This window comes from Chiloscyllium punctatum, chromosome 5 (genome assembly GCF_047496795.1).
Source record: "Chiloscyllium punctatum isolate Juve2018m chromosome 5, sChiPun1.3, whole genome shotgun sequence".
Taxonomy (NCBI): domain Eukaryota; kingdom Metazoa; phylum Chordata; class Chondrichthyes; order Orectolobiformes; family Hemiscylliidae; genus Chiloscyllium; species Chiloscyllium punctatum.
The window spans coordinates 63,257,026-63,284,710 of record NC_092743.1 but is presented as its reverse complement, the minus strand read 5'-3'; the positions used below and the strand labels follow the sequence as shown (position 1 = coordinate 63,284,710).

Here is a 27,685-nt window from a genome sequence, read left to right as displayed (position 1 = left end):
ACTGAATTAGGTTGAAGGATGTTCCCTCTATTTTTATTTTTTTGGATTCCAATTTTTGAAGTAAATCCCCAGCAAAAAAATCTAGCAAGTGTAGAGTTTATTAATAAAGCATTCAAAACCTAGAACAATCCAAAGATGTGCAGGTTAGGTGAATTAACCATGCTAAATTAACCATAATGTTCAGGGATGTGTAGGTTAGGTGCATAAGTCAGGGGTAAATATAGGGTAGGGGGAATAGGTCTGTGTGCGTTACTCTTCAGGGGGTCAGTGTGGATTTGTTGGGCCGAAGAGCCTGTTTCCACGCTGTAGGGATTCTATGACCGAGGCAAATATTCAAAACCTAGGCAACCAGAAAGGTGGTAATCTCTGAATTACGACCTAAGCCATGAGCTAATTGGCACAGGGTCAATAAGATTAAACAGGTAAATATGTGGCTCAAAGATTGGCATGGGAGAACTGGGTTCAAATTCATGGTACATTGACACCAGTACTGGGGAAGAAGGGACCTGTTCCGATGGTATAGTCTTCATCTGAACCATGCTGGGACCAGAGTCCTAGTGAATTGCATTACTAGGGCTATAGACAGAACTTTAAATTGGGGTGGGGAGCGGGGATGGAGGGTTCCGTTATAGGGGAAATCAGATACCTGAATTAAAGGATGAGGTATGAGTGCAACTTGAGGGGTTATTAAATCTTCAACACTGACACAAATAGCACAGTGTTTGGAAAGGGTTAGCAATCAAACTTCAAGCACACTGGACAAACGAATGACACTGAGAAGAGGGACAGTTAATACAGGACTGAGAGGGGGTATATTTGAGAACACCGTATAAAGAGTAAGATAAATGAGCTTGTGACGAGATTGAAATTGGCAAGTATGATGTGGATGTAACAGAGACATGGCTGCAAGGGGATCGGGATGGGGAGCTGAATTAGCGAGTTTTGAGAAGATTTGTAGCTCAGGTTGAGGTTCTGGCTGTAGGTTTGCTCACTGAGCTGGAAGGTTTGTTTTCAGATATTTCATCACTATAATAGTAACATCATCAGTGAGTCTCTGGATGAAGCAGTGGTGGCATGGCATTCTTTCTGTTTGTTTAGTTTTCCTTGGATTGGTGACATCATTTCCTGTGATGATGTCATTTCCTGTTCTTTTTCTCAGGGGGTGGTAAATGGGATCGAAGTCATTTTCTATTGTTAATAGAGTTCCAGTTGGAATGGCGGCAATAACTGCCAGACTACTCAGACCTCTTGGCACCATGGCAGCCCACAAACCCACCAACACACTAAAACAGCAGCTAATGAACTTGAAACACCCTATACAGACAACAAGCAAACTTAATGTCATCTGCAAAATACCTTCCAAATCTATAACAAACACTACATTGGACAAACAGGCAGCAAACTAGCCACCAGGATACATGAATATCAACCAGCCACAAAAAGAAATGACCCAGTCTCACTAGTTTACTTACTTACAGATGAGGAAGGACACCACTTCGACTGGGACAATACGTTCATCCAAGGACAAGCCAAACAGAGACATGCACAAGAATTCCTAGAAGCATGGCATTCCAACCAGAACTCTATCAACAAACATGTTGACTTGGATCCCATTTTCCACCACCTGAGAAAAAGAGCTGGAAATGGCGTCACCACAGGAAATGGCACCACCAACCCAACAAAACCTAAACACATGAATAGAAAGCGGGCCATGCCCCCAGTGCTTCGTCCAGAGGCTCACTGATGATGTTACCTAGTCTGAAAACGAACCTTCCTGCTCAATGAGCAAACCTACATCCAGAATATGCATTCTATCGATAGGCAGGTGGGCAGAGGGGCTGAGGTTGCTGCCTTAATGAGATGGAGTACAATGTGGGAAATTATGAGATTTCACACTTTGGTAGGAAGAATTATTTTTGAAATGGGGAGAAAATTCAGAAGACTGAAGTGCAAAAAGACTTGGGAGTTATAGTCCAGTATTCTCAAGGTAAACTTGCAGCTTGAGTCAGTGGTTAGGAAGGCAAATACAATGATGGCATTTATTTTGAAAGGACTTAAATATAAAAGCAGGGATGCATTTCTAAGGCTCTATAAAGCTCTGGTCACATCACATCGGGATATTGTGTGTAGTCTTGGGCCCCATATCTCAGGAAGGATGCACTGGCCCTAGAGCGTATTCCGAGGAGGTTCACGTGAATGGTTCCAGGAATGAAAAGCTTAACATATGAGGGACATTTGATGACTCTGGGTTTATACTCAGTAATGTTTAGAAGGATAAGGGGAGGATCTAATTGAAACATACAGAATACTGAATGATTTAGATAGAGTAAATGTTGGGAAGATGTTTCCATTGGTTTGAGAGACTAGGCCCCAATGGCATAGCCTTAGACTAAAGGGAAGACCTTTTAGAATGGAGGTGAGGAGAAACCTCTTCAGCCAGCGAGTGGTGGATCTGTGGAATTCATTCCCACAGAAGGATGTGGAGGCTAGGTCATTGAGTATATTTAAGACTGAGGTAGGTAGGTTCTTGATTATCAAGGGGATCAAGGATTATGGGGAAAAAGCAGGACAATCGGGCTGAGAAACATATCAGCCATGATTGAATGGTGAAGCTGACTCATTGGGCTGAATGGCCTAATTTCTGCTGCTACGTCTTATGGCCTTAACTGTTTTGTCCACTCAGACAGGAGAAAGTGAGGACTGCAGATGCTGGAGATCAGAGCTGAAAAATGTGTTGCTGGAAAAGTACAGCAGGTCAGACAGCATCCAAGGAGCAGGAGAATTGACGTTTCGGGCATAAGCCTTCCTGAAGAAGGGCTTATGCCCGAAACGTCGATTCTCCTGCTCCTTGGATGCTGCCTGACCTGCTGCGCTTTTCCAGCAACATATTTTTCAGTGTCCACTCAGACACTCAGGAAATTAAGGAACACAGAACAGGAGTGGAGAAAGTTATACATTTCAAATTTTGGTTATCCAGAGGCATTAAAAATCTGTTCACAAGTCACCATTTCCATGAGGTCAGTATCCAATAGTAGGTCAGTTCTGAAGAAGTCATTGGACTTGAAACATTAACTGTATTTCTCCTTCTGCTGAGGCTGCCAGTTCTGCTGAGTTTCTCCATTTAATCTCAGATTTTCAGTATCTGCAGTATTTTGCTTTTAATCCAATTCTAGTTTTCTTGTTGATCTGGACCTAGTAATTTTCCTCCTTACAGGCAAAGTATAGCCTCCTTTCTCGGGAGCAACTTTTGAGTCCGAGATGAAGAATTTGAGGCAGGCTACATACTCAGCCTGGAGTCCTGCTTTCTCTCCAAATGTCTGCCAGTAACGGACTTAAAATCCCAGAATTTTATATAAAAGCAATTCAACAAACTTCACGTGACAAAATATGCATTTCAGAATTTCTATTGCTAAATGAGATAACTATAAAAGCATTAGCACCCATTTAAATACACTGGGTTTGATGTTTTCCTTTACCCAGTGCTGGCTGGAAGCACACTACTCGGGGAGAGGGGCCAGCAGGAGGTCATTGTATACATTGGAACCAAGGGCATAGGAAGGGAAAAGGTTGGAATTCTGAAGGGAGATTATAGAGAGTTAGGCAGGAATTTAAAAAGGAGGCCCTCGAGAGTAGTAATATCTGGATTAATCCTGCTGCTACGAGCTAGTGAGGGCAGGAATAGGAGGATAGAGCAAATGAATGCATGGCTGAGGAGAGCTGGTTTATGGGAGAAGGATTCACATTATTGGATCATTGGAAGCTCTTTTGGGGTAGAAGTGACCTGTATGAGAAGGACAGATTGCACCTAAATTGGAAGGGGATTGATATACTTGGCAGGGAGTTTTGCTAAAGCTGCTCGGGAGGATTTAAACTAGTAAGGTGGGTGGGTCCGAGTGAGATTGTGAGGAAAGAGTTCAATCTGAGACTGGTACAGTTGAGAACAGAAGTGAGTCAAATAGTCAGGGCAGGTAGGAACAAAGCAGAGAACAAGGTAGGACTGATAAATTAAACTGCATTTATTTCAGTGCAAGGGGCCTAACAGGGAAGGCAGATGAACTGAGGGCATGGTTAGGAACATGGGACTGGGATATCATAGTAATTATAGAAACATGGCTCAGGGATGGACAGGACTGGCAGCTTAATGTTCCAGGATACAAATGCTACAGGAAGGACAGAAAGGGAGGAAAGAGAGGAGGGGGAGTGGCATTTTTTGATAAGGGAAAGCATTATAGTATGCTAAGGCAGGATATTCCCGGAAATACATCCAGGGAAGTTATTTGGGTTGAACTGAGAAATAAGAAAGGGATGATCACCTTATTAGAATTGTACTGTAGACCCCATAATAGTCAGAGGGAAATTGAGAAACAAATTTGTAACGAGATCTCAGTTATCTGTAAGAAGAATAGGGTGGTTAGGGTAGGGGATTTTAACTTTCTAAACATAGACTGGGACTGCTATAGCATTAAGGGTTTAGATGGAGAGGAATTTAAGTGTGAGCAAGAAAATTTTCTGATTCAGTATGTGGATATACTTACTAGAGAAGGTGCAAAACTTGACCTGCTCCTAGGAAATAAGGCAGGGCAGGTGACTGAGGTGTCAGTGGGGAAGCACTTTGGGGCCAGCGATCATAATTTTATTAGTTTTAAAATAGTGATAGAAAAGGATAGACAGATCTAAAAGTTGAAGTTCTAAATAGGAGAAAGGCTAATTTTGACAGTATTGGGCAAGAACTTTCAAAAGCCGATTGGGGCAGATGTTCGCAGGTAAAGGATCAGCTGGAAAATGGGAAGCCTTCAGAAATGAGATAACAAGAGTCCTGAGAAAGTATATTCCTGTCAGGGTGAAAGGAAAGGCTGATAGGTTTAGGGAATGCTGGATGACGAAAGAAATTGAGGATTTGGTTAAGAAAAAGAAGCATATGTCAGGTATAGACAGGATAGATCGAGTGAATCCTTAGGAGACAGTGACATCTTGAAAATATCCATATTACAGAGGAGGATGTGCTGGATGTCTTGATACGCATAAAGGTGGATAAATCCCCAGAACCTGATCAGGTGTACCATAGAACTCTGTGGGAAGCTAGAGAAGTGATTGCTAGGCCTCCTACTGAAATATTTGTATCATCGATAGTCACAGGTGAGGTGCCGGAAGACTGGAGGTTGGCTAACGTGGTGCCACTATTTAAGAAAGGTGGTAAGGACAAGCCTGGGAACTATGGACCAGTGAGCCTGACGTTGGAGGGAATCCTGAGGGACAGGATGTACATGTATTTGGAAAGGCAAGGACTGATTAGGGATAGTCCACGTGGCTTTGTGCCATGTCTCACAAACTTGATTGAGTTTTTTGACGAAGTAACAAAGGATTGATAAGGGCAGAGCAGTAGACGTGATCTATATGGACTTCAGTAAGGCGTTCAACAAGGTTCCCCATGGGACACTGGTTAGCAAGGTTACATCTCATGGAATACAGGGAGAGCTAGGCATTTGGATACAGAACTGACTCAAAGATAGAAGGCAGAGGGTGGTGGTGTTGTTTTTCAGTCTGGAGGCCTGTGACCAGTGGCGTGCCACAAGGATCGGTGCTGGGTCCACTACCGTTTGTCATTTATATAAATGATTTGGATATGAGCATGAGATACAGTAGTGAGTTTGCAGATGACACCAAAATTGGAGGAGTAGTGGACAGCGAAGAAGGTTACCTCCAATTACAACAGGATCTTGATGGGCCAATGGGCTGAGAAGTAGCAGATGAAGTTTAATTTAGATAAATACGAGGTGCTGCATTTTGGGAAAGCAAATCTTAGTAGGACTTGTACACTTAATGGTGAGGTCCTAGGGAGTGTTGCTGAACAAAGAGACCTTGGAGTGCAGGTTCATAGCTCCTTGAAGGTGGAGTCGCAGGTCAATAGGATACTGAAGGAGGTGTTTGGTATACTTTCCTTTATTGGTCAGAGTATTGAGTGCAGGAGTTGGGAGGTCATGTTGCGGCTGTACAGGACATTAGTTAGGCCGCTGTTGGAATATTGCATGCAATTCTGGTCTCCTTCCTATCAGAAAGATGTGGTGAAACTTAAAACGATTCAGAAAAGATCTACAAGAATGTTGCCAAGGTTGGAGGATTTGAGCTATAGGGAGATGCTGAATAGGTTGGGGCTGTTTTCCCTGGAATATCAGAGGCTGAGGGGTGACCTTAGAGGTTTACAAAATCTTGTGGGGTGTGGATAGGATAAATAGACAGAGTGTTTTCCCTGAGGTTGGGAAGTCCAGAGGGTATAGGTTTAGGGTGAGAGGGGAAAGATATAAAAGAGACCTGAGGGGCAACCTTTTTCATGCAGAAGGTGGTGCATGTATGGAATGAGCTGCCAGAGGAAGTGGTGAAGACTGGTACGATTGCAACATTTAAAAGGCATCTGGATGAGTATATGAATAGGAAGGGTTTGGAAGGATATGGGCCAGGTGCTGGCAGGTGGGACTACATTGGGTTGGGCTATCTGGTCGGCATGGACGGGTTGGACCGAAGGTTCTGTTTCCATGTTGTACATCTCTACGACTCTATGACATGAAGACATGAAGGAGGTGCTGGCCTGAGTTGATCATAGGGGGATCTATCAGGGAATATGATGGAAAGCATGCCTGAAAGGTCGATTTTGGTTGCTGCCTGACTTCCTGTGTCTTTCCAGCACCACACACACACTACTCTGACCTCCAACATGTGCAGTCCTCACTTTCTCCTCCTAAATTGAGGCTGCCTCACTGCACAACACCAAATCCAGAATTACCTGTTCGCTAGTCTGCTATACTCCAAGTTGCTCCAAAAATCATCTTGTAGACATTCTATGAACTACTTTTCTTATGATGTGCTACCACCCTGACTTCCCTCAGTCCACCTGCATATTGAAGCCTCCAACGATTATTGTGATAGTAATGTTGTAATTTCTATCTCCTGATTTATTTTTTGCCCCACATTCCTACTACTGCTAGGAGGTCTGTACTCCCATCAGAGTTGTCTTTCCTTTGTGGTTCCTCGACTCTTTTCCTCCGATCCTCTATCACTTGCTGGCGATTTCCTTTCATTTCATTTCTTACTATCAAGTCAATCCCACCCCCTTTGCCCATCTGCCTGCTCTTTCAATAGGAGGTATAACCTTGGATATTTAGTTCCCAGCCCTGATGCCCTTGCAGTTTCTCTGGGATGCCCACAACATTGTACCTGCCATTTTCAATTTGTGCTACAAGCTTGTTTACCTTGTTTTCATATACAGTGTGCATTTAAGTTCAACACCCCCAGGTCCTGCATTGACTTTCTCATAGTTGGCTGCTTATTTCCTGTATGTCTGAAGTTAGATTATTGACCCTTTCCATACTCTATCCTATTACCCTATCCTATACTTTATCTTTGTTCTGGAAACTTTAATAACTTCTTCTGAGCCCCTCCAACTAGTTTCAAGTCCTTGTAACTTTTGTTTGCACCATCAGTTTGTCTACCTTATTCCAAATACTTCACAAATTAAGATGTAAAGCCTTTAATTTTGTTATAGAATATCCCTACAGTTTGATGGTTCCTTGTTAAAATATGACATTTTCATATCCTATTCCTTCCTCTTGTTTTGTAGTAATAATCAACACCATCACTAACCTGCAATCCTACCTTATTTTCCTTTAATTTTCTAATTTTCTGTGCAACTGCACCCAACCCATACTTATGCCAGGACTCTGGTTCCAGCATGATTCAGATGGAGCCCGTCCCATCGCAACAGTTCCCTTCCTTACCAATATTGGTGCTAATGATCCGTGAATTCAGATTCATTTATCTGACACCATTTTCCTCTTTAATCTTGTTGATCCTGTGCCAATTAGCTTGAGGCCTAGGTGATAATTTGGGCATGTTTTCAATTCTACATTTTAACTTAGCTCCTAGCTGCACACATTCCCTCAGCAGACCCTCTTTCTACCTATATTGTATAGACAATATACATGGACCACAACAACTGGATCTTACCCCTCCCACTCCAAGTTCGTCTGTGGTTTTGATGAGGTATCCTGAACCCAGGCAACACAGCCTTTGAAATTCCTGATCTTTGCCACAGACAACAATTTCCATTCCCTGGCTATACAATCCCTGATTACAACTACATTAGTCTCTCTTCCACCCCACCCCCCAACCCCCCACCACCTCATCCCTTGACTGGCTCCCTGTACCATTGTGCTATGGTCAGTTTGCTCATCCTTCCCATTTACCTACAGTCTGAAAGTAACCTGGAGTCAGTTGTCAAATTATCAGCTATTATCAACCAATGAGCTTGCTGTTTTCAGTTACCTTATTAATCTTTAAACTGTACTACTGAATTTCATTGTCTTAAAATGGGAAAGAAAAGATAGATTGACCACTTGTATTTCCATGTTGTCAAAATTCCTGAACTGTACACTCACGATCTGTGTTTCACTCAGATATGATCTGTCTTCCTTGACCTTGTGAAATTTAACTCTCTCTGCTTTTTTTTTAAAACTTGAACTCTTTACCCTTCCAGACAACATTTGTAACACGTTTCTACAAGTCAATGTTCATCCTAGTAAATGTCATACCGTTACAAATTATGTAAGGATATGCTCTAGAGTTTTAATTCTATGTCTTGGCTTCAAACTTAGATTGCACTGTTGCCCATTATAGAAATTACCTGTCGTTTCAGTTACAAAATTGCCTGTTTTTCACTGGTTTTCAGTGTGCTTAAGAATTGTGTAGATTCTGTAATGTTTCTGTTCTGCAGGCAGTGCTCTAATGCTGCTTTTTTGCTTGTGTTCTGTGTATTTTGTTAATGATTTAGGGTTATCCTTATTTAGGCTGAGCTTCCTGACTGAAGATTTGTTATGATCGAGGTATTTCTCATGTTTCTGAAACCTATTCCCATTGACTTACTTGCATTCATTCACTTCCTTTGAAATTAGTCCTTTATGAATTTGAATGCCCAGCACCTAGTTAGTGGTATTCTTTGATCAAATATTGCAACTCACGTTGTGGTCATTGAAACCCAAGGATGGTTTATACTTTCATTACATTTTTAAAATAGCCGGTTACCCAAATGCTGTCTTTTGTGGTGTCTGATTTATTGATTCAGAAGCATTCATTATTCGAAGTACCAGTTAGAATTATAAATGTTCCTACCTGTGCTTACTCTTTCTATCACTTAAAAGAACAGATTGTCTTCATTTTTGTTCTGGCTTGACAGTTCAGACAGTATCCAGGCGGGATAAAATGAAAAGCTAGGAATTTTAATCAAAAGTGCTTGTTGAACCATGTGTTGAGTTGTAATTGTGTTTATGTCCCTTGCAGGACAGTTTAAGCTATTGGAACAGGACCGAGATGTCAAGGAACCTGCACAGTACTTCAGCAGTGTGGAGGAGGTGGCAAAAGCATTCCCTGAACGAGTGTACGTAATGGAGGAAATAACATTCAATGTTAAGGTCAGAGTTTGGAACAAATATTTGACCACACTCGAATGTTTAAGGCAAGCCATTCTGCAAACTGTGTGAGGACCTGAAACTGAAATCTTCCAATGATATTTTGCAAAATGCTGAAAAAAATCTTGATTTCTGAAAAGTTAACACGTTAGCATCTTGACACATTAAAGGCTGTCTACTAATTCAATAAGCAAGGACTTGATGGTTATAGACTCGAAGTAGCTTCTGTACTGAATTTTGTATTGTTTCATCAACTAGAATTTAAAACAGAGGTTGCTGTCTTCAGATACAAAATGTGAAACTATTTTCAACGTAGAAATATTTTTATATTAAAATAGTTTGGTGTGTATTTGGTACAACATTGTTTAAAATGTTTAACATAGATTTATGAAGGATACTTGGTTAATCTAGTTGATTTTTTAATTGTCTCGCACTTGTTGGAAATCAGTGTGACTAGATATTATGAAACTTTGCGAAAGATTCCCAAAAAAAAGAAAACTGAACAAAATTGGAAGCAATTTGCGACAGGTCAGTAATTGGGAGCTCAAAGTTAGAGTTGGAATAAATGAAATGTTCTCTGATTAAAGGGATGTCGCAAACTCTGTCTTGGAATCTACTCTGAACTGACAGCTTTTCCCCAGAGATGTTAATGAAGGAATAAGTTATATATCAAGTTTGGATGTGACACTCATTTAGTTAGCAGAGAAGTTGTATATTTACAAACAGTTGAACATACAAAACAATGAAGAGTAAAGGTGAATAAAGAGGTACAGAACAACCATATATTCTTTCATTAACACACAGTCATAGAAATGTATAGCACAGAAACAGACCCTTTGGTCCAATTTGTCCATGCCGACCAGATATCCTAATCTAATCTAGTCCCATTTGCCAGCACTTGGCCCATATCCCTCTAAACCCCTCCTATTCATATCCCCGTCCAGATGCCAATTAAATGTTGTAATTGTACCAGTGTCCACCACTTCCTCTGGCAGCTCATTCCCTACACGCACCACCTCTGCATGAAAAAGTTGCCCCTTGGGTCCCTTTTAAATTTTTCTCCCCTCACCCTAAGCTGATGCCCTCTAGTTTTGGGCTCACCCACCCCAGGGGAAAGATCGTGTCTATTTACCTAACCATGTCCCTCATGATTTTGTACACCTCTATAAATATCTCCGTTGAAAACATGTCAGTACAATCTAGATTCTCAAGAACATTTCCTTTATTCCAGCAGAATGATAGAGTACACTTCAGGAAATGAATAGAATAACGTATTTCTATATTCCCACAAAGACCACCTTGAACAATACAGTACACCCCTCAATACGGCACCATTTTCCAAGTGGAATATCTATTTAGGTGGTCAATAGTAAGGATGTTGTGTTTCAGGTATGCAGAGCATTGGTAAGCCCACATCTTAAGTATTATGTGCAGTTTTGATCATCTTACTAAAGGAAGGATATTCATGTGTTGGAGACACTTCAGCGGGGTTTCCTGGAATGATTAGGTTATACTATGAGAAAAGATTAGACAGACTGTGCTTGTTTTGACTGGAATTGCAAACAGCAAGGAGTGATTTGATTGAAGGTTAAGATCCTGAATATTCTTGCAAGGTGGGTATGGAAGAGATGTTTACTCAATTAAGTCTAGAACTTTGGACGAAATTGGGGGTTGCCCTCTTAGGACAAATGAGAAATACTTTTCTGAGGATTGTGCATTCTAAAAAGCTGCCTCATAATGCTGTGGAGAAGGGCTTATTGAAATTTGTAAGGTAGTGGAAGACACATTCATGTTGGGCAAGGGAATCAGAGGTTTTGGAATAAAATGTGAATGTAGAATTCAGAACACAATCTAATGACTTTGTTGAATGACCGAGCAGGTTTGAAGGGCCTATGTCTGTTCATAATTTGTATATTTATATGTGAATTGCGTTTCTTCAATGCAAATTGGCTTTAACACGATTGAAGAATTTTGACCATTATTTGGAGACTGCGAACTTTCCTTGTCTGTAATATCTGTAACACAATTCCAGTCCCATTAGTTTAAGTGGCGCAACTCTTGCACAATTTTCTTATAATGCAAGATCGCACAAGAACCGAACTATCGTGTTCTGTCGGAACCGACTGTACATTTTGATTCAGGTGAGAGCACCACCAACAAGCTAGTGCTGGGATGGTAACAGCAAGGCAGTATTTGCAGTGCATCTATTCTTCAGTTTCAGTTACACTGGAAATGATTGCCATTGCAGCAAGTACAGTCATTTCAGATGTTCAAAATTAGCACCTGAACTTTTGTTTTTGAATTAAATGCTGCCTCTTGCAATGCCAATTCACAACAAAACATGGTTGGCAATTGCTTTGATGTGGGTGACAGGTGCAATGTTGTAAGTTTCATTTCAACCAAAAATACAAATATGTCAGTTGGTTGATCCTCTATTCAAGAAGGCATTATTGTAAGATCAGATAATTGCTTTGTGTGAAGAAAAATAAACAAGTGATTTAGCATTAACCTGCATTCAAAGTTACAGTTATGATGAAAGTTTTTGCAATTTATACTGTTAATTCTCATTCCATGAAAATAATTTAAGTATCTGCAGGGAGGTCTGTGTGTGGTTGTGAATCCTATTGGACCATATGGATCGGTTGGAGCAGGAAATAGAGGCAATGAGGAATTTACTGGAGCTAGGGAGTGTGTTGGTTGGCAATTGCAGAAATACTGCAGATATAGTCAGGTAGATGGGTTAAATCTAAGAAGGGCAGGTAGGTAGTACAGGAATCCCCTGTGGCTATCTCCATCTCCAAACAAGTGTGCTGTTTTGAAAAATGTCGGGGGCGATGCACTCTCAGGGCAATGAAGCACGGATAGCTGGATTTCTGGTACTGAGACTGGCTCTACCAGGGAGTACGTCAGGTTCCAAGTGATCAATTGTTATGGGGTATCTCTAGTCAGAGGTGCAGACAGACGTTTCTGAGGCCAAAAACAAAACATCAATGGTATGTTGCCTTTCTGTCGTGCCAGGATCAAGGATATCTTGGAGAGGGTGCAGAATATTCTCAGTGGGGAGAGGGACCAGCAGGAGGTTGTTGTACACATTGGAATTAACAACATAGGAAGAGAAAAGGACAAGATTCTGAGGAGAGAATATAGAAAGTTAGGCATGAATTTTAAAAGTAGGTCCCTGAGGGTAGTAATATCTCGATTACTCCCAGTGCCATGAGCTAATGAGGGTAGGACTAGGAGGCTAGAGCAGATGAATGCATGGCTGAGGAGCTGGTGCAGGGGTGAAGGATTAACATTTTTGAATCATTGGAATCTTTCTGGGGTAGAAGTGACCTGTGTAAGAAGGCCAGATTGCACCTGAATTAGAAGGGAATTTAATATACTGGCAGGGAGATTTGCTAGAGTTGCTTGGGTGGATTAAATCTGTTTTGGCAGGGGGGGGAATGGGGTTCCTAGGGACATTGGGAAAAGAGGTCAGTCTGAGATTGGTGCATTTGAGAAAAGTAGCAAGTCCAATACGGCAGGCAGGGACAAATCTGAGAATGAGGTAGGACTGATAACCTGCATTTATTTCAGTGCAAGAGGCCTAACAAGTAAAACAGAAGAAGTCAGGCCTTGGTTGGGTACATGGGACTGGGATATCATAATGATTACAGAGATGTGGCTCAGAGATGGACAGGACTGGGAGTTAATGTCCCAGAGTATAGATGTTTTGGGAAGGATAGACTGTGGGGGGGGGGGGGAGGGGGGAAGAAAGGAGGGCGAATTGCATTTTTAATTAGGAATAAATGTTACTTAATGAGGGTATCCCTGGGAATATGTCCAGGGAAGTTACTTGGATGGAACTGAGAAATACGAAAGGCATTATCACCTTAATGCAATTGTACTATAGACCCCTAGTAGTTAGTGAGAAATTGAGAAACAAATTTGTAAGGAGATCTCAGTTAACTGTAAGAATAATAAGGTGGTAGACAAAGCCTGGGATTGCTATAGTGCTTTGGGCTTGAATGGAGAGGAATTTGTTAAGTGTGTACAAGAAAATTTTCTGATTCAGTGTTGGATGTACCTACTAGAGAAATGCAAAACTTAATCTACTCTTGGGAAATAAGGCAGGGCAGGTGCCTGAGGCATCAGTGGGGGAGCACTTTGGGGCTAGTGACCATAATTCTATTAGTTTTAAAATAGTGATAGGAAAGGATAGACCAGATCTAAAAGTAAAAGTTAAAAAGTTGAGGAAGGCTAATTTTTACATTATTAGGCAAGAACTTCCAAAAGTTGATTGAGGGCAGATGTTCGCAGGTAAAGGGGCGACTAGAAAATGGGAAGCCTTCAGAAATGAATTAATGAGAGTTGAGAGACAATATGTTCCTGTTAGGGTGAAGGGCAAGGCTGGTAGTTGTAGGGAATGCTGATGGCTAGAGAAATTGAGGGTTTGGTTAAGAAAAAGGAGTAACACATGCCAGGTACAGGCAGTTGAGATAAATGATTCCCTAGAAGAGTATAAAGGCAGTAAGAGTATACTTAAGAGGGAAATCAGGAGGGCAAAAAGGGGACATGAGATAGCTTTGGCAGATAGGGTTAAGGAGAATCCAAAGGGATTCTACACTTACAGTAAGGACAGAAGAGTAACAAGGGAGAGAATGGGCCCTTTAAAGATCAGCAAGGCCTCCTCGCATGTGTGGAACGGCAGGAGATGAGGAAGATACTGAATGAATATTTTGCATCAGTGTTTACTGTGGAGAAGGACATGGAAGATGGAGAAGGACATGGAAGAAAGAGAATGTGCGGAAAATAAATGGTGTCATCTTGAAAAATGCTCATATAACAGAGGAGGTGGTGCTGGACGTCTTAGAACATATAAATAAGATCATAAGACACAGGAGCAGAAAGTAGGCCATTCTGCTCCTAAGTCATTCAATCATGGCTGATAAGTTTTTCAACCCTGTCCTCCTGCTTTCTCCCAATTGAATGAAGAATCCAGAAGCCCCAACTGATTAGAGACGATAATTTAAATCCTGTCCTGGAAGTTTGTGTTTGAATTCACCTAACTGAATTAATCTGAAATAAAAAGGTAATCTGCGTGAAAGATGAATTTGAAGCCCTCACATTTGTTTTAAAAATACAACTATGAAGGGTCATTGGACCCAGAACTTTAACTCTGCTTTCTCATCACAGATGCTGTGTTTTTCCAGGAATTTTTCATTCATGTCATTTTAAGGAAAGAAACTAACCATTTCAGCCTGATCATGCCTAAGTGAGACTCCAATTCCCCAGCAATGCAATTCCATTATTGAGATGGTCAGACTTGGTCTTCCTTGTTTGTGTATGACATATAGATTAAGTGCAGGAGTCAGCCATTCAGCCCCTTAAACTGGCTTCACTGTTCAATATGATGATATGCTCACTCTGCACTGTTGAAATGTTGGAAGTGGTTTATTTAGCACAGTAAGAGAGTTTAAATACAAACACTTACAAGCCTATACAATATATTACCCATCACGGTGCATGCCATTCAGTCTTGGCCGTGGGGGTTTTGGGGTCATCTGACTTCTTAATTGAGGGTTAGCCTCACTAGTGTTTGTCCTAAATGCCCATGCCTGATTGACTTGTTTCCAAGACATGCTTCTCTTTGTTTTGTTCATTGCTGCTCCGACTGATTTGTAATCTGTTGCCATTGGCACTGTACTGGTCTTGCTATCTGCACAACTGCGTACTCCATTATTACTGTTGGAACATTTCTTTTGTTCCACAGGGCTTGTACTATCTTATTTCAGATTCCACTATCTTGTGCTTACAGCTGTCCATTATTGCTTAGCACATGCGAATGGTTTAACAGTATTAACCCATTAGTTCATTGTATAGCTCTCCCACTCCACTCTGATCTAAGTGAACATCAGTTCCACTGGATCACCCTATTGCAACTTATTGGGTGTCCCCTATACATCACGTTATGCATATATGCCAAGAGTAAACAATTTAAGAACAATTTTGATTTTCAATCGTGTACATTCACATCATCTAATACAGGAATCTAGAACATTACAGCACAATACAGGCCCTTCAGCCCTTGACATTGCACCGACCTGTGGAACAAACCTGAAGCTCATCTAACCTACACTATTCCATTCTCGTCCATATGCCTATCCAATGACCATTTAAATGCCCTTAAAGTTGGTAAGTCTACTACTGTTGTAGGCAGTGCATTTGATGCCCCTACTACTCTGAGTAAAGAAACTACATCTGACTCCTATCCATCACCCCTCAATTTAAAGTTATGTCCCCTCGTACTAGCCATTGCCATCTAAGGAAAAAGGCTCTCACTGTCCAACCTATCTAACCCTCTGATTATCTTATATATCTCAATTAAGTTGCCTCTCAACTGTCTTCTCTCTAACAAAAACAGTCTCAAGTCCCTCTGCCTATCCTTGCAAGACCTTCCCTCCAGACCAGGCAACATCCTAGTAAATCTCCTCTGACCCCTTTCCAATGCTTCTACATCCTTCCTATAATGCAGTGACCAGAACTGTACGCAGTACTCCAAATGTGGCCGCACCAGAGTTTTGTACAGCTACAGCATGATCTCATGGTTCCGAAACTCAATCCCTCTTCCAATAGAAGCTAACACCGTTTGCCTTCTTAACAACCCTATCAACTTGGGTGGCAACTTTCAAGGATCTATGTACCTGGACACACAGATCTCTCTGCTCATCTATATTGCCAAGAATCTTACCATTAGCCCAGTACTCTTTATTCCTGTTACTCCTTCCAAAGTGAATCACCTCACACTTTTCCGCATTAACCTCCACTTGCCACCTCTCAGCCCAGCTCTGCAGCTTAACCATGTCCCTCAGTAATCTACTGACCTTTGTGTCATCCGCAAATTTATTAATCCATTCTTCTATGCCCAATCCAGGTCATTTATATAAATGACAAACAACAGTGAACCCAAAACAGATCCTTACGGTACACCACTAGTAACTGAACTCCAGGATGAATATTTCCCATCAATCACCACCCTCTGTCTTCTTTCAGCTAGCCAATTTCTGATCCAAACCACTAAATCACCCTCAATCCCATGCCTCCGTATTTAGTGTAATAGCCTAATGTGGAGAACCTTATTAAATGCCTTATTAAAATTCATATACACCATATCAATTGCTTTACCCTCATCCACCTGTTTGGTCACCTTCTCAAAGAACTCAATAAGGTTTGTGAGGCACCATCTACCCTTCACAAAACCGTGTTGATTATCCCTAATCAACTTCATCCTCCCTAGATGATTATGGATCCTTTCTCTCATAACCCCTTCCAATACTTCACCTCTAACCGAAGTAAGGCTCACAGGTTATAATTTCCAGGGTTTTCTCTACTCTCCTTGAACAAGGGGACAACATTTGCTATCCTCCAGTCTTTAGGCACTCATCCTGTAGATCATGATGACACAAAGATCAAAGGCTCAGCAACTCCTCCCTGGTTTCCTAGAGAATCCTAGGATAAATTCTATCTGGCCCAGGGGACTGAATCCATTTTTATGCTTTCCAGAATTGCTAACACGTCCTCCTTATGCACCTCAATTCCATCTCGTCTCGTAGCCTGTATTTCAGTATTCTCGCCATCCACATTGTCTTTTCCCAGTGTGAATACTGACAAAAAGTATTCACTTAGCGCTTCCCCTATCTCCTCTGAATCCATGCATAACTTCCCACTACCATGCTTGATTGACCTTAATCTTACTCTCCTCATTCTTTTATTCCCGATCTAGCTATAGAAAGCCTTAGGGTTTTCCTTAATCTTATCCACCAAGGGCTTTTCCTGTCCCCTTCTGGATCTTCTTAACTCTCTCTTTAGGTCTTTCCTGGCTAACCTGTAACACTCAAGTGCCCTAACTGAGCCATCACATCTCATCCTAACATAAGTCGTCGTCGTCTTCCTCTTGGAGAGATTCAACTTCTTTAGTAAACACGGCTTCTGCGCTTGACAATTTTCTCCCTGCCTGACCAGTACGTACTTATCAAGGACCCGCAATAGCTGTTCCTTGTATAAGCTCCACACTTCAATTGTGCCCAAGAGCTGCAGTTTCTTGCCCTATCCTATGCATCTTAAATTTTGTCTAATTGCATCATAATTGCCTTTCCCCGAGCTATAACACTTGATCTGCAGTATATTCCTATCCCTTTCCATTACTAAAGTAAACATAGTTGAATTGTGGTCACAATCACCGAAGTGCTCACCTACCTCCAAATCTAACACCTGGCTGGGTTCATTACCCAGTACCAAATCTAATGTGGCCTTGCCCCTTGTTGGCCTGTCTATATACTGTGTCAGAAAACCGTCCTGCACACATTGGACAAAAACTGACCCATTGGGGGCAGCACGGTGGCTCCGTGGTTAGCACTGCTGCCTCACAGCACCAGGGTCCCAGGTTCGGTTCCAGCCTCGGGTGACTGTGTAGAGTTTGCACATTCTCCCCATGTCTGGGTGGGTTTCCTCCGGGTGCTCCGGTTTCCTCCCACAGTTCAAAGATGTGCAGGTTAGGTGAATTGGCCATGGTAAATTGCCCATAGTGTTAGGTGCATTAGTCAGAGGGAAATTGGTGTGGGTGGTTTACTCTTTGGAGGGTCGGTATGGACTGGTTGGGCCGAAGGACCTGTTTCCACACTGTAGGGTATCTAATGTCTAAAGTACTTGAACTATAATATTCCCTGTCAATATTTGGAAAGTTAAAGACCCCATAACAACTACTCTGTTATTCTCACTCCTATTGAGGATCATCTTTGCTATCCTATCCTCTACATCTCTGGAACTATTTGGAGGCCTATAGGAACTCCCAACAGAGTAACCTCTCCTTTCCTATTTCTAATCTCAGCTCATACTACCTCAGTAGAGGAGTCCCCAAATGTCCATTCTGCAACCGTAATACTGTCCTTGACTAATAATGCCAAACCACCCCCTCTTTTACTATTTTCTCTGTTTTTACTGAAACATCTACATCTCTGAACCTGCAACAACCATTCCTGTCTCTGTTTACCCATGTGTCTGCAATGGCCACAACCTCGAAGACCCAGGTACCAACCCATGCTGCAAGTTCACCCACACCTATTCTGGATGCTCCTGGCATTGAAGTAGACACTCTTCAAACCAACTTCTTGCCTGCTGGTACCTTTATTACCATCTTGAAATCTTAGTTCGAACTTCACTATTGTCATCCTCCATATACTCAAACTACAATTTTGGTTCCCATCTCCCTACTGAATTAGCTTAAGTACCCAAAGAGCATTATCAAATTTGTTTTTAGAGGTCTCGCCTTCCTCAAAAAAAGCCCAATTATCCAGGAATCCAAAACCCTCCCCCCTGCTCTCTCCCTGTAGTCAAGTGCTCAATTCCCCTCTCTCCCTATGCCTCGCTTTGTTAGCACGTGGCACACACCCTAGCTCCCTGAATTTCTGCTTTAAATCCCATCCCTCTTCCTACCTACTTCGTTGGTGCCTATGTGGATCACGACTTGGGGCTGCTCCCCCTCAAGGATCCTGAAAACATGATCAGTGACATCACGAACCCTGGCACCTGAGAGGTAAAACACCAACCGTGAGTCTCTCGTTCCCACTGAACCTCCTAACTGTCCTCTAACTATGGAGTCCGCAATGACTAATGCTCTGCTCCTCTTCCTCCTTCCCCTCTGAGCAACTAGAGGGCATAGGTTTCAGGCAAGAGGGGAAAGATTTGAAAAGGACCCAAGGGGCAACGTTTTTGTGCAAAGGGTTGTGCGTGCATGGAATGAGCTACCAGAGGAAGTGGTGGAGGCTGGTACAATTACAACACTTAAAAGGCGTCTGGATGAGGACATGAATAGGAAGGGTTTACAGGGATATGGGCCATGTGCTGGCAAATGGGAATAGATTAATTTAGGATATCTGGCTGGCATGGATGAGTTGGACCAAAAGGTCTGTTTCAATCCTGTACATCTGACTCTTCTGACAGTTGTTACAACACTGGGTAAACCCCTGTGCTAATTTAAACCCGACACACAGAGAAGCTTACCTCGCGCCATAATCTGTTAAATTTTGAGAGGTAAAGAACTATCCCAAATTTCATTATTTAAAGTAAAAATTAACAATTTTATTTTTTAAGTCCAATAAAGGACATTTAAAACAACAACTATTCACAGCTCCTTTCTCTTAAACTTATCCTTTACCTCCCACTTTACAATATTGATCCCATTTTTTAAAAATCCATTTAAGATTGACAAAAAAGACATATTTCAAAACCAGCTAGCTTTGTCAATTATGCTTTGTAGATTTTCCTCTGTATTTTCCTAAGTCATCTTTTCTTCTGCAAAGTTCTTTTGAAAAGTTTTTCTTATGGACCGGTACCTTTCAGCTAGCAGTCTGTACTTGTGGGTGCTCTTTGCTGTTCTCTCCCTCCACCCCCCACTGTTCAAAAATGTCCAGTTTTATACCCCAAAATATCGGACCATTTCATTGGTTTGATGTCATCCCAACCAGTAAAATTCAAATTTGATTGGATTTTGATTTCTGGGGCATAATTTAAACTGGCTGAATTTGAATTTGTTTTTGTTACATGACAACACAACTCCAGCTATTTGTTCAACCAAATGTTACATTTTTAAATTTTTCAGCACACTCTGTGCTTATAGTCAGTCCTTGACTGCTTCCTCTCTCTCTCTCAAAGGTATGGCACACACCTACACCTCCATAATACAGTGCTGCATTGCAAATTCCACATTCAAGGTTATTGCCTTTTAAACATGACCACTGTAAATATTTGCTACAAAATGATTACGGTTAAAATGACAATTACACATGAAATAACACTAATATATGAATGTCTATTCATGGTTTTATCCCAGTCCCAGATATCATCTCACGAGATAGTTTCTGTTACCTGTTCTGTCTCATGTTGTACTTTCTCATGCCTTTGCTGTAATTTGGACCCTATCCAAGTTCTGCTTAACTTTCTTTGTTTTCTGGGAGAGTTATATCAAATAAGAGTGTTCAGCATGTTCTTCCAACCTGTCTTCAATATTTTCTGCAACATTCAAAACTACCTTTTCCAGGTGTACAAATTAAATGTGCCCTACTCCTGGAGGATAAAGTTGGGGTGAAACATTTTATATGATTATTCAAAAGGCATTGAATACTTCCATACACACAATGCTATTTATATATGGTTATGCAGTCTTCTCCTTCACTCTTATATAACACCCAAGCCATTTGCTTTACCTTGTGACTCACTTTCATGATGCATTCCACAGTAACATTAACCTGAGAATTGAACACACATAAAGCTTCTGCTGGCCGCATAAATAGGTTGCAGGCAAATTACAGCTGCATTCCCAAACTATACCCTGTCAGTGACATTCCAACAGTTATGTTGTTGCCTGGCAAATGTACATTATGATACACAACATGATTAAATATGTTCACTCCAGTATTCTCCACCTAATATAATCTTGTATTGGGGTTATTGGCAATCACAGTAGGTATAGCCAATACCATAACCGGTAATGTTCCCTGCTCTGTCGTACAGTTGGTGGCTACAGAATAGATACAACTTAATCCCCTTAGCTGGCACAAGGTCAGACTGATGGGTCTCAATGTGAGGTTCTTAAGTTGAGTGTTATTTGTTCCTAGAGGTATTTCTCCCAGTTGTACTTGCAATATATCTTCTCTTATCTGCTCTACCACGAACTTTGCATATGCAGAACAGATATTCCTCTAAGTGGCCTAATCCCTGTCATTTTGTGCTTCCTCAACCAACCTATTAATAACTTTACCCTGATTTTCAAAATTAGATTCCATCCATCTTATTGGGCTTGTTCGATCCTGATCATTTTTAATGCATTAGTTTGAATTTGCTCCTTTCGTAAGGATATGCTTCAATTGTGTTGTAAGTACCTTTACCTTTTGGTCCAAATTAGCAATGTCTATTGTATTTACTAGTCCAGTCCCTGTATTGAACCTTGTTATTACGTGATGCAGTAAACTCCTTTATCTTGTTTGGTTTTTCTTTTTTGTTCTCTTCTGTTTTCTTTACCCACACTGAGGCTTTTGCCCATTCACTTCGTATCTGTGCCCTTTGCTTCATGAACAGTTTAAGCAATTCTTGGTACAAGTACCTTGCTGAGATCAGGATGTTGTGTGGGTAACCCTATTCTACATAAGTTTTACCTAACTAGCACCAATTCATGGTGTGTTATCATACAGGATTCTATTGTCCTTTGAGTACCAATCCATTCTCCACAGCAAGTTCATTTCATGGCATGGTGTTTTGTTGTGGTTATGATGGAGTGTGTGGTTGTTGGTGAATTTGTTGACTTTTATCACTATTTCTAGCCGTGTATTATTTTATTTGTGTCCCATATGCCAAAATAACCAAAATTGCACACTTGACTCAAAAGGTTCAATCATATTATCTATACTTCTAGAACATAGAACATTACAGCACAGTGCAGGACCTTCGGCCCTCAATGTTGCTCTGCCCTGTCATACTAATCTGAAGCCCATCCCACCTACACTATTCCATGTACGTCCATATGCCTGTCCAATGACTACTTAAATGCACTTAAACTTGGCGAATCTACTACCATTGCGGGCAAAGCATTCCATACCCTTACTACTCTGAGTAAAGAAACTACCTCTGACATCTGTCTTATACCTATCTCCCCTCACTTTAAAGTTGTGTCCCCTCGTGCTTGTGGGTGGCATGGTGGCACACTGGTTAGCACTGCAGCCTCACAGAGCCAGAGACCCGGGTTCAATTCCCACCTTGGGCAACTGTTTGTGTGGAGTTTGCACATTCTCCCCGTGTCTGCGTGGGTTTCCTCTGGGTGCTCCGGTTTCCTCCCACAGTCCAAACATGTGCAGGTTAGGTGAATTGGCCATGCTAAATTACCCGTAATGTTCGGTGAAGGGGTAAGTGTAGGGGAATGGGTCTAGGTGGGTTGCTCTTCGGAGGGTCGTTGTGGACTTGTTGGGCCTGTTTCCACACTAAGTAATCTAATATCAGATCTATGTACCAAAAGCCTTCCAGAAGTGCGTTCAAATAACATTTTATAGATATTCATCTGAGCGCTCTCTTAATCACCTCTTCAGAATGTAAAACTGGTATAAGTATATAAAATCAGGCAAGAATCACTCTTTAAAAATCTATGTTGCTGCTCTGATTAGCTGAAAATTATCAAAGTTTTCAGTTACACTATCCTTAATTATCGACTCCAGTGATTTCCTGATAAAATGTCTAGCCAACTAGCGCCTCCCCTTCTTGGCACAGAAAAGCATGCTTAATTTAACAATCGAAAGAAAGGATTCCTGAATTAAGAAAACATTGGAAGATAGTAGAAAGGCCCAGTATTCCCAAACAGTGGGCTGAAGCTAAGCTCCGAGGCAGAAATGACTACCATGGAGCTCCATTTGAGCTGAAATAACTCTGTTGCCCCTTTAAATAGGAGTTTTCTTTTAAAAATAAGGCATGTTCAAGAGCAAGCATTGACGCCTGAAAGCAAAGTTGAAAAATCCTGTGGAGATCAAAATAGCTGATCTTTTAACTTCTAACACCGCAATGAAAGATCACCTACCCCCAAACATATCTATTCACCCACTCTATCTGGAATGCATTCAGTAAGGTCGTATACAATGTTTGTACCAACTTCCTTGAAACCCAGGGATAGATACTAAGAATCCATCACTCTAACACCATTATTGTCTTTATTACTGTAACTTTTCTTATATTAATTTCCACATATCCATGGAATGTCTTACATATCCATTTTTTAAGATTAGATTACTTACAGTGTGGAAACAGGCCCTTCGGCCCAACAAGTCCACACCACCCTGCCGAAGCGCAACCCACCCATACCCCTACATCTACCCCTTACCTAACACTAGGGGCAATTTAGCATGGCCAATTCACCTGACCTGCACATCTTTGGACTGTGGGAGGAAACCGGAGCACCCGGAGGAAACCCACGGAGACATGGGGAGAATGTGCAAACTCCACACAGTCAGTCGCCTGAGGCGGGAATTGAACCCGGGTCTCTGGTGCTGTGAGGCAGCAGTGCTAACCACTGTGCCACCGTGCCGCCATTTCTTCCTCAACTATGACTTTTGCTGCAAAGTGCGTCTGTCATTATTTTAAATGACAATCAACTTTGTCTTTTTGAAGACTAAGCAATTCTCTTGCCCATTCTCTTTTTCCTAAGGTAATTGTAAGCATTTTGTGTTGGTTTTGAAACCTGTTGCAAATTTATTTTCATGTTTTGTTTTTGTAGTGCTTATCTATTTTGTCACCTTTGCTGTTCTGTATTTTTGTGCTTTTAGTTTTATACTGCCACTTACCACTTTATTCAGACAAATTTGTTACATTGTGAAACGCAAATCACGTTTGACTAATTTGCTGGAGTTATTTGATATTGTAACTGAACATGGCGATAAAGGTATTAAGGTTAATGTACAGTGTGGATTATCTTATAAAAGATCATATATATGTGGCACTTTATCACTTCACAAAACTGAAGCCCACAGAATCAAGAGGAGATTTGCATCCATCTTTCCCTAGTGCGGGATGTCGCAAAGTACTTTACAACCAATTAAATAAATTTTAATGTTGGAGAAACAGCAATTAAATTTGTACACTGCAAATTCCCACAAACAACCACCTGATTCTGATCAATAACGCCCCAAAATATGTAGGGTTATGCAGCATAGTGGACAAGGCCAACCACTCAGTGTACAAGCTGACGATGGACATAAGAAAAATGGACTAGTATCCTGGAAAATAAGTCATAACCAGCATCATACAACATTGGATGCCTTGGGAGAAACCGATCCAGAACTACCTGGAGATGTTCTGGCTTAAGAGGCAATGGGCAGTTGGCTAAAGTGAAGCACAATATTTAGCTTTTGGGATCCTCAGTTCTCAATAAATGAGCTGGAAGGATCAGGCAAGGATCTTCAGAGATCCTTTTTAAAGACCTGAAGGAATGTTCTTCTTTGGAGTTGAAAGATAGGAGGTAGAGGAACCAAACAATAAAGAACACCAAATGAACTCCAATTGGAAATGAATGAGAAGATCAGATGGGCCAATGAGGCAAGCATGGCAGATGGGAGTTTAATTTAGATAGATGTGAGGTGCTGCATTTTGGAAAGGCAAATCAGAGCAAGACTTATACACTTAATGGTAATGTCCTGGGAGAGTGTTGCTGAATAAAGAGACCTTGGAATACAGCCACTAAGTCCCTTGAAAGTGGAATTGCAGGTAGATATGATAGTGAAGGTGACATTTGGTGTGCTTGCCTTTATTGGTCAGTGCATTGAGTTTAGGAGTTGAGAGGTCATGTTGCAGTTGTACAGGACATTGGTTAAGCCACTGTTGGAATATTGTGTGCAATTCTGGTCTCCTTGCTGTAGGAAGGATGTTGTGAAACTTGAAAGGGTTCAGAAAAGATTTACAAGGATGTTGCCAGGGTTGGAGGGTTTGAGCCATAGGGAGAGGCTGAATACAGAGGGACTATTTTCCCCTGGAGTGTCGGAAGCTGAGGTACGACCTTATAGAGGTTCATGAAATCATGAGGGGCGTGGATAGGGTAAACAAAGTCTTTTCTCCAGGGTGGGGCAGTCCAAAATTAGCGAGCATAGACTTAAGGTGAGAGGGGAAACATTTAAAAGGGACCTGGGACAACTTTTTCATGCAGAGGCTGGAGAGTGTATGGAATGAGCTGCCAGAGGAAGTGGAGGAGGCTGATACAATTGTAACCTTTAAAAGGCATCTGAATGGGTATATGAATAGGAAGGGTTTGGAGGGATATATACCAAATGCAACTAGATTTATTTAGGATATCTGGTTGTCATGGATGAGCTGGGCCAAAGGGTCTGTTTCCATACTATATATCTTTAGTACTCTAAAAGGCTGGTCCGTCAGGGGAAAGGATAGTGTGTCAACTGATCTGCTTAGATAACAATTTTTTCAATTTGATGTGGTCAGAACAATAACAACAATATTCAAAGCTGTAAATTAGAGTAGTTGCTACCTTGATTTTTTTTTGGCATATAATTGGGAGACATGGGGAACAAAAGCTTGCTGTGGATCATGGTACTAGTTGGACTTAGCCTTGTGACAATGCTGTGATTTTAAGAGATTATTTTGTCCTTTTGTTTTAAAAGAGAGATCAATTGAGAGATGGTGACTTGTATGTAAGAAAGTAAACAGCTTGTGAAGCCTTGGGATTTTTACAAATTTGGAACAAGAGAGGTAGTCAGGCTGGGTGCAGCCAGCTCTCACCGACCAGGCTTTCTAGATTTATTTATAGTTTTTTAGATATAGCTTTAAGCAGTTGCTGTTGTGAGCTTGTAGTAGTAGAAGCTATCTTTTCCCCCTCATTTACAACTAGAAGCTGGGATTTTTCATTGCTGGGTTACCCATTAGACAAATCAATTTTTCTGAATTTTCCTTTTTACTAAGGCGTGTGTATATCAGGTGCTACCATATTGGACCAGTTAATTAGTAATAGTTACTGTATCTATTATTGTGTTATATTTTCCAACAGGGTTAAGTTATTCTAAGCTTTTTGTAATTGTCTGTATTTTAACTGTAGTGTTTAAATAATTTGTTTAAAGTCGAGCAGTTTGGCCAGTCGCATAGTGTCTGGAACAAGGCACTTCACATTTACCTTACAAAATAAGAAAAGTTAGAGTCTAGGCTACCTTAAAATATTTTGAGGGGTTCTGGAATGGTCCATACTGCCCCTCTACAACAGGAATGGGAACCATGTACTTTACCCAGAAGAATCATGGCAGCTGCTTGGACAAAACTTCTGGCAGCAGCAGCACTGTCAGAACTGACCACACACACAATATTGGACCAAACAAAACTGTGGTAGAGGCAATGAAAGGAGATGAGGTGTGTGAATCAGGTCCAGAGACAAGTAGGTTATTGACAAAGGAAAATTCTGGCTTTAAACGAAGTTTAAATTCTAGTTTTGAACAATTCAGTTGCTTAAAGTGTTACTAACAGTAAACAATCTATTTCTGGTACTGGAATTGGCAAGATAGAACTATTGGTGTTTTGTAAAGGTGTTTGATGTGGACTCAGCGACTCATTATTAACCACATAAATGATGGAAAGCTATTTATGTAATTATGTCAATGACACAATAATAGGCAGCATACAATTTTCAAATTGCAAAAAGATACATTGGTCAAAATTTTGGCAAATGGATACCAACGTAGGAAGGTTTCAAAGCATCTATTTTAGACTATAAAACAGATGCAATGGAGTTCATTTTAAATGGCAGAAAGATAGAGATAATAAAGATCGAAAAAAACTTGGGGTTCAACATTCATTGCTTATCAATGTGTTGTCAACAAGCATCAGTCAAAAAGATTAATGGAATTATGGTGTTGTGTGCAGAGGACTAGGATTTAGAAGTTACACCACAAGTATTAAAAGTCCTGATGAGGCTACATCTAGACTACTATGAACAATTTTGGCAATTTTATTCCTGGAAGAATAATTCAATCATAGTTTCTGTAATTTCTTGTGCTGTAAACTATGGTTGGGATCTCTTCAATTTAGAAGTGTAAGGAATGATTTGGTCAAGGTCTTTACATATTAAAGTGAATTAATAGCATTGTCAGAGATGTACAGCACAGAAACAGACCCTCTGGTCCAACTCATCCATGCCAACCAGATATCCTAAATTAATCTAGTCCTGTTTGCCTGCACTTGGCCCATAACCCTTTAAACCCTTCCTATTCATATACTCATCCAGATGCCTTTTAAAAGTTGTAATTGTACCAGCCTCCACCACTTCTTCTGGCAGCTCATTCCATACATGTACCACCCTTTGCGTGAAAAAGTTGTCCCTTTTTAAATCTTTCCCCTTGCACCCTCAAGCTATACCATCTATTTCTGGACTCACCCACCCCAGGGAAAAGACTTTGTCTATTTATCCTATCCATATCTCTCATAATTTTAATGACCTCTATCAGGTCACTCCTTAGCCTCTGACACTCCAGGGAAAACAGCACCAGCCTATTCAGCCTTTCCTGACAGCTCAAATCCTCCAACCCTGGCAACATCCTTGTAAATCTTTTCTGAACCCTCTCAAGTTGCACAACATCTTTCCGATAGGACGGAGACCAGAATTGCAGAGTATTCCAAAAGTGACCTAATCAATGTCCTATATAGCAGGAACATAACCACCCAAGTCCAAA

General features: G+C 41.1%; 1 protein-coding gene across 4 annotated transcripts in view; it reads left to right on the top strand.

Annotated features, from left to right (window-relative positions):
- The window catches only part of garem (GRB2 associated, regulator of MAPK1), a 141,213-nt gene that overhangs the window by 78,958 nt on the left and 34,570 nt on the right, over nt 1-27,685 (top strand). For 3 of the 4 annotated variants that reach the window (XM_072570437.1, XM_072570438.1, XM_072570440.1), the window contains one exon: nt 9,328-9,458. In XM_072570437.1, the coding sequence (XP_072426538.1) occupies nt 9,328-9,458 (131 nt within the window). The remainder of the gene's footprint in view (nt 1-9,327; nt 9,459-27,685) is intronic. The other variant, XM_072570439.1, reaches the window with a different exon arrangement.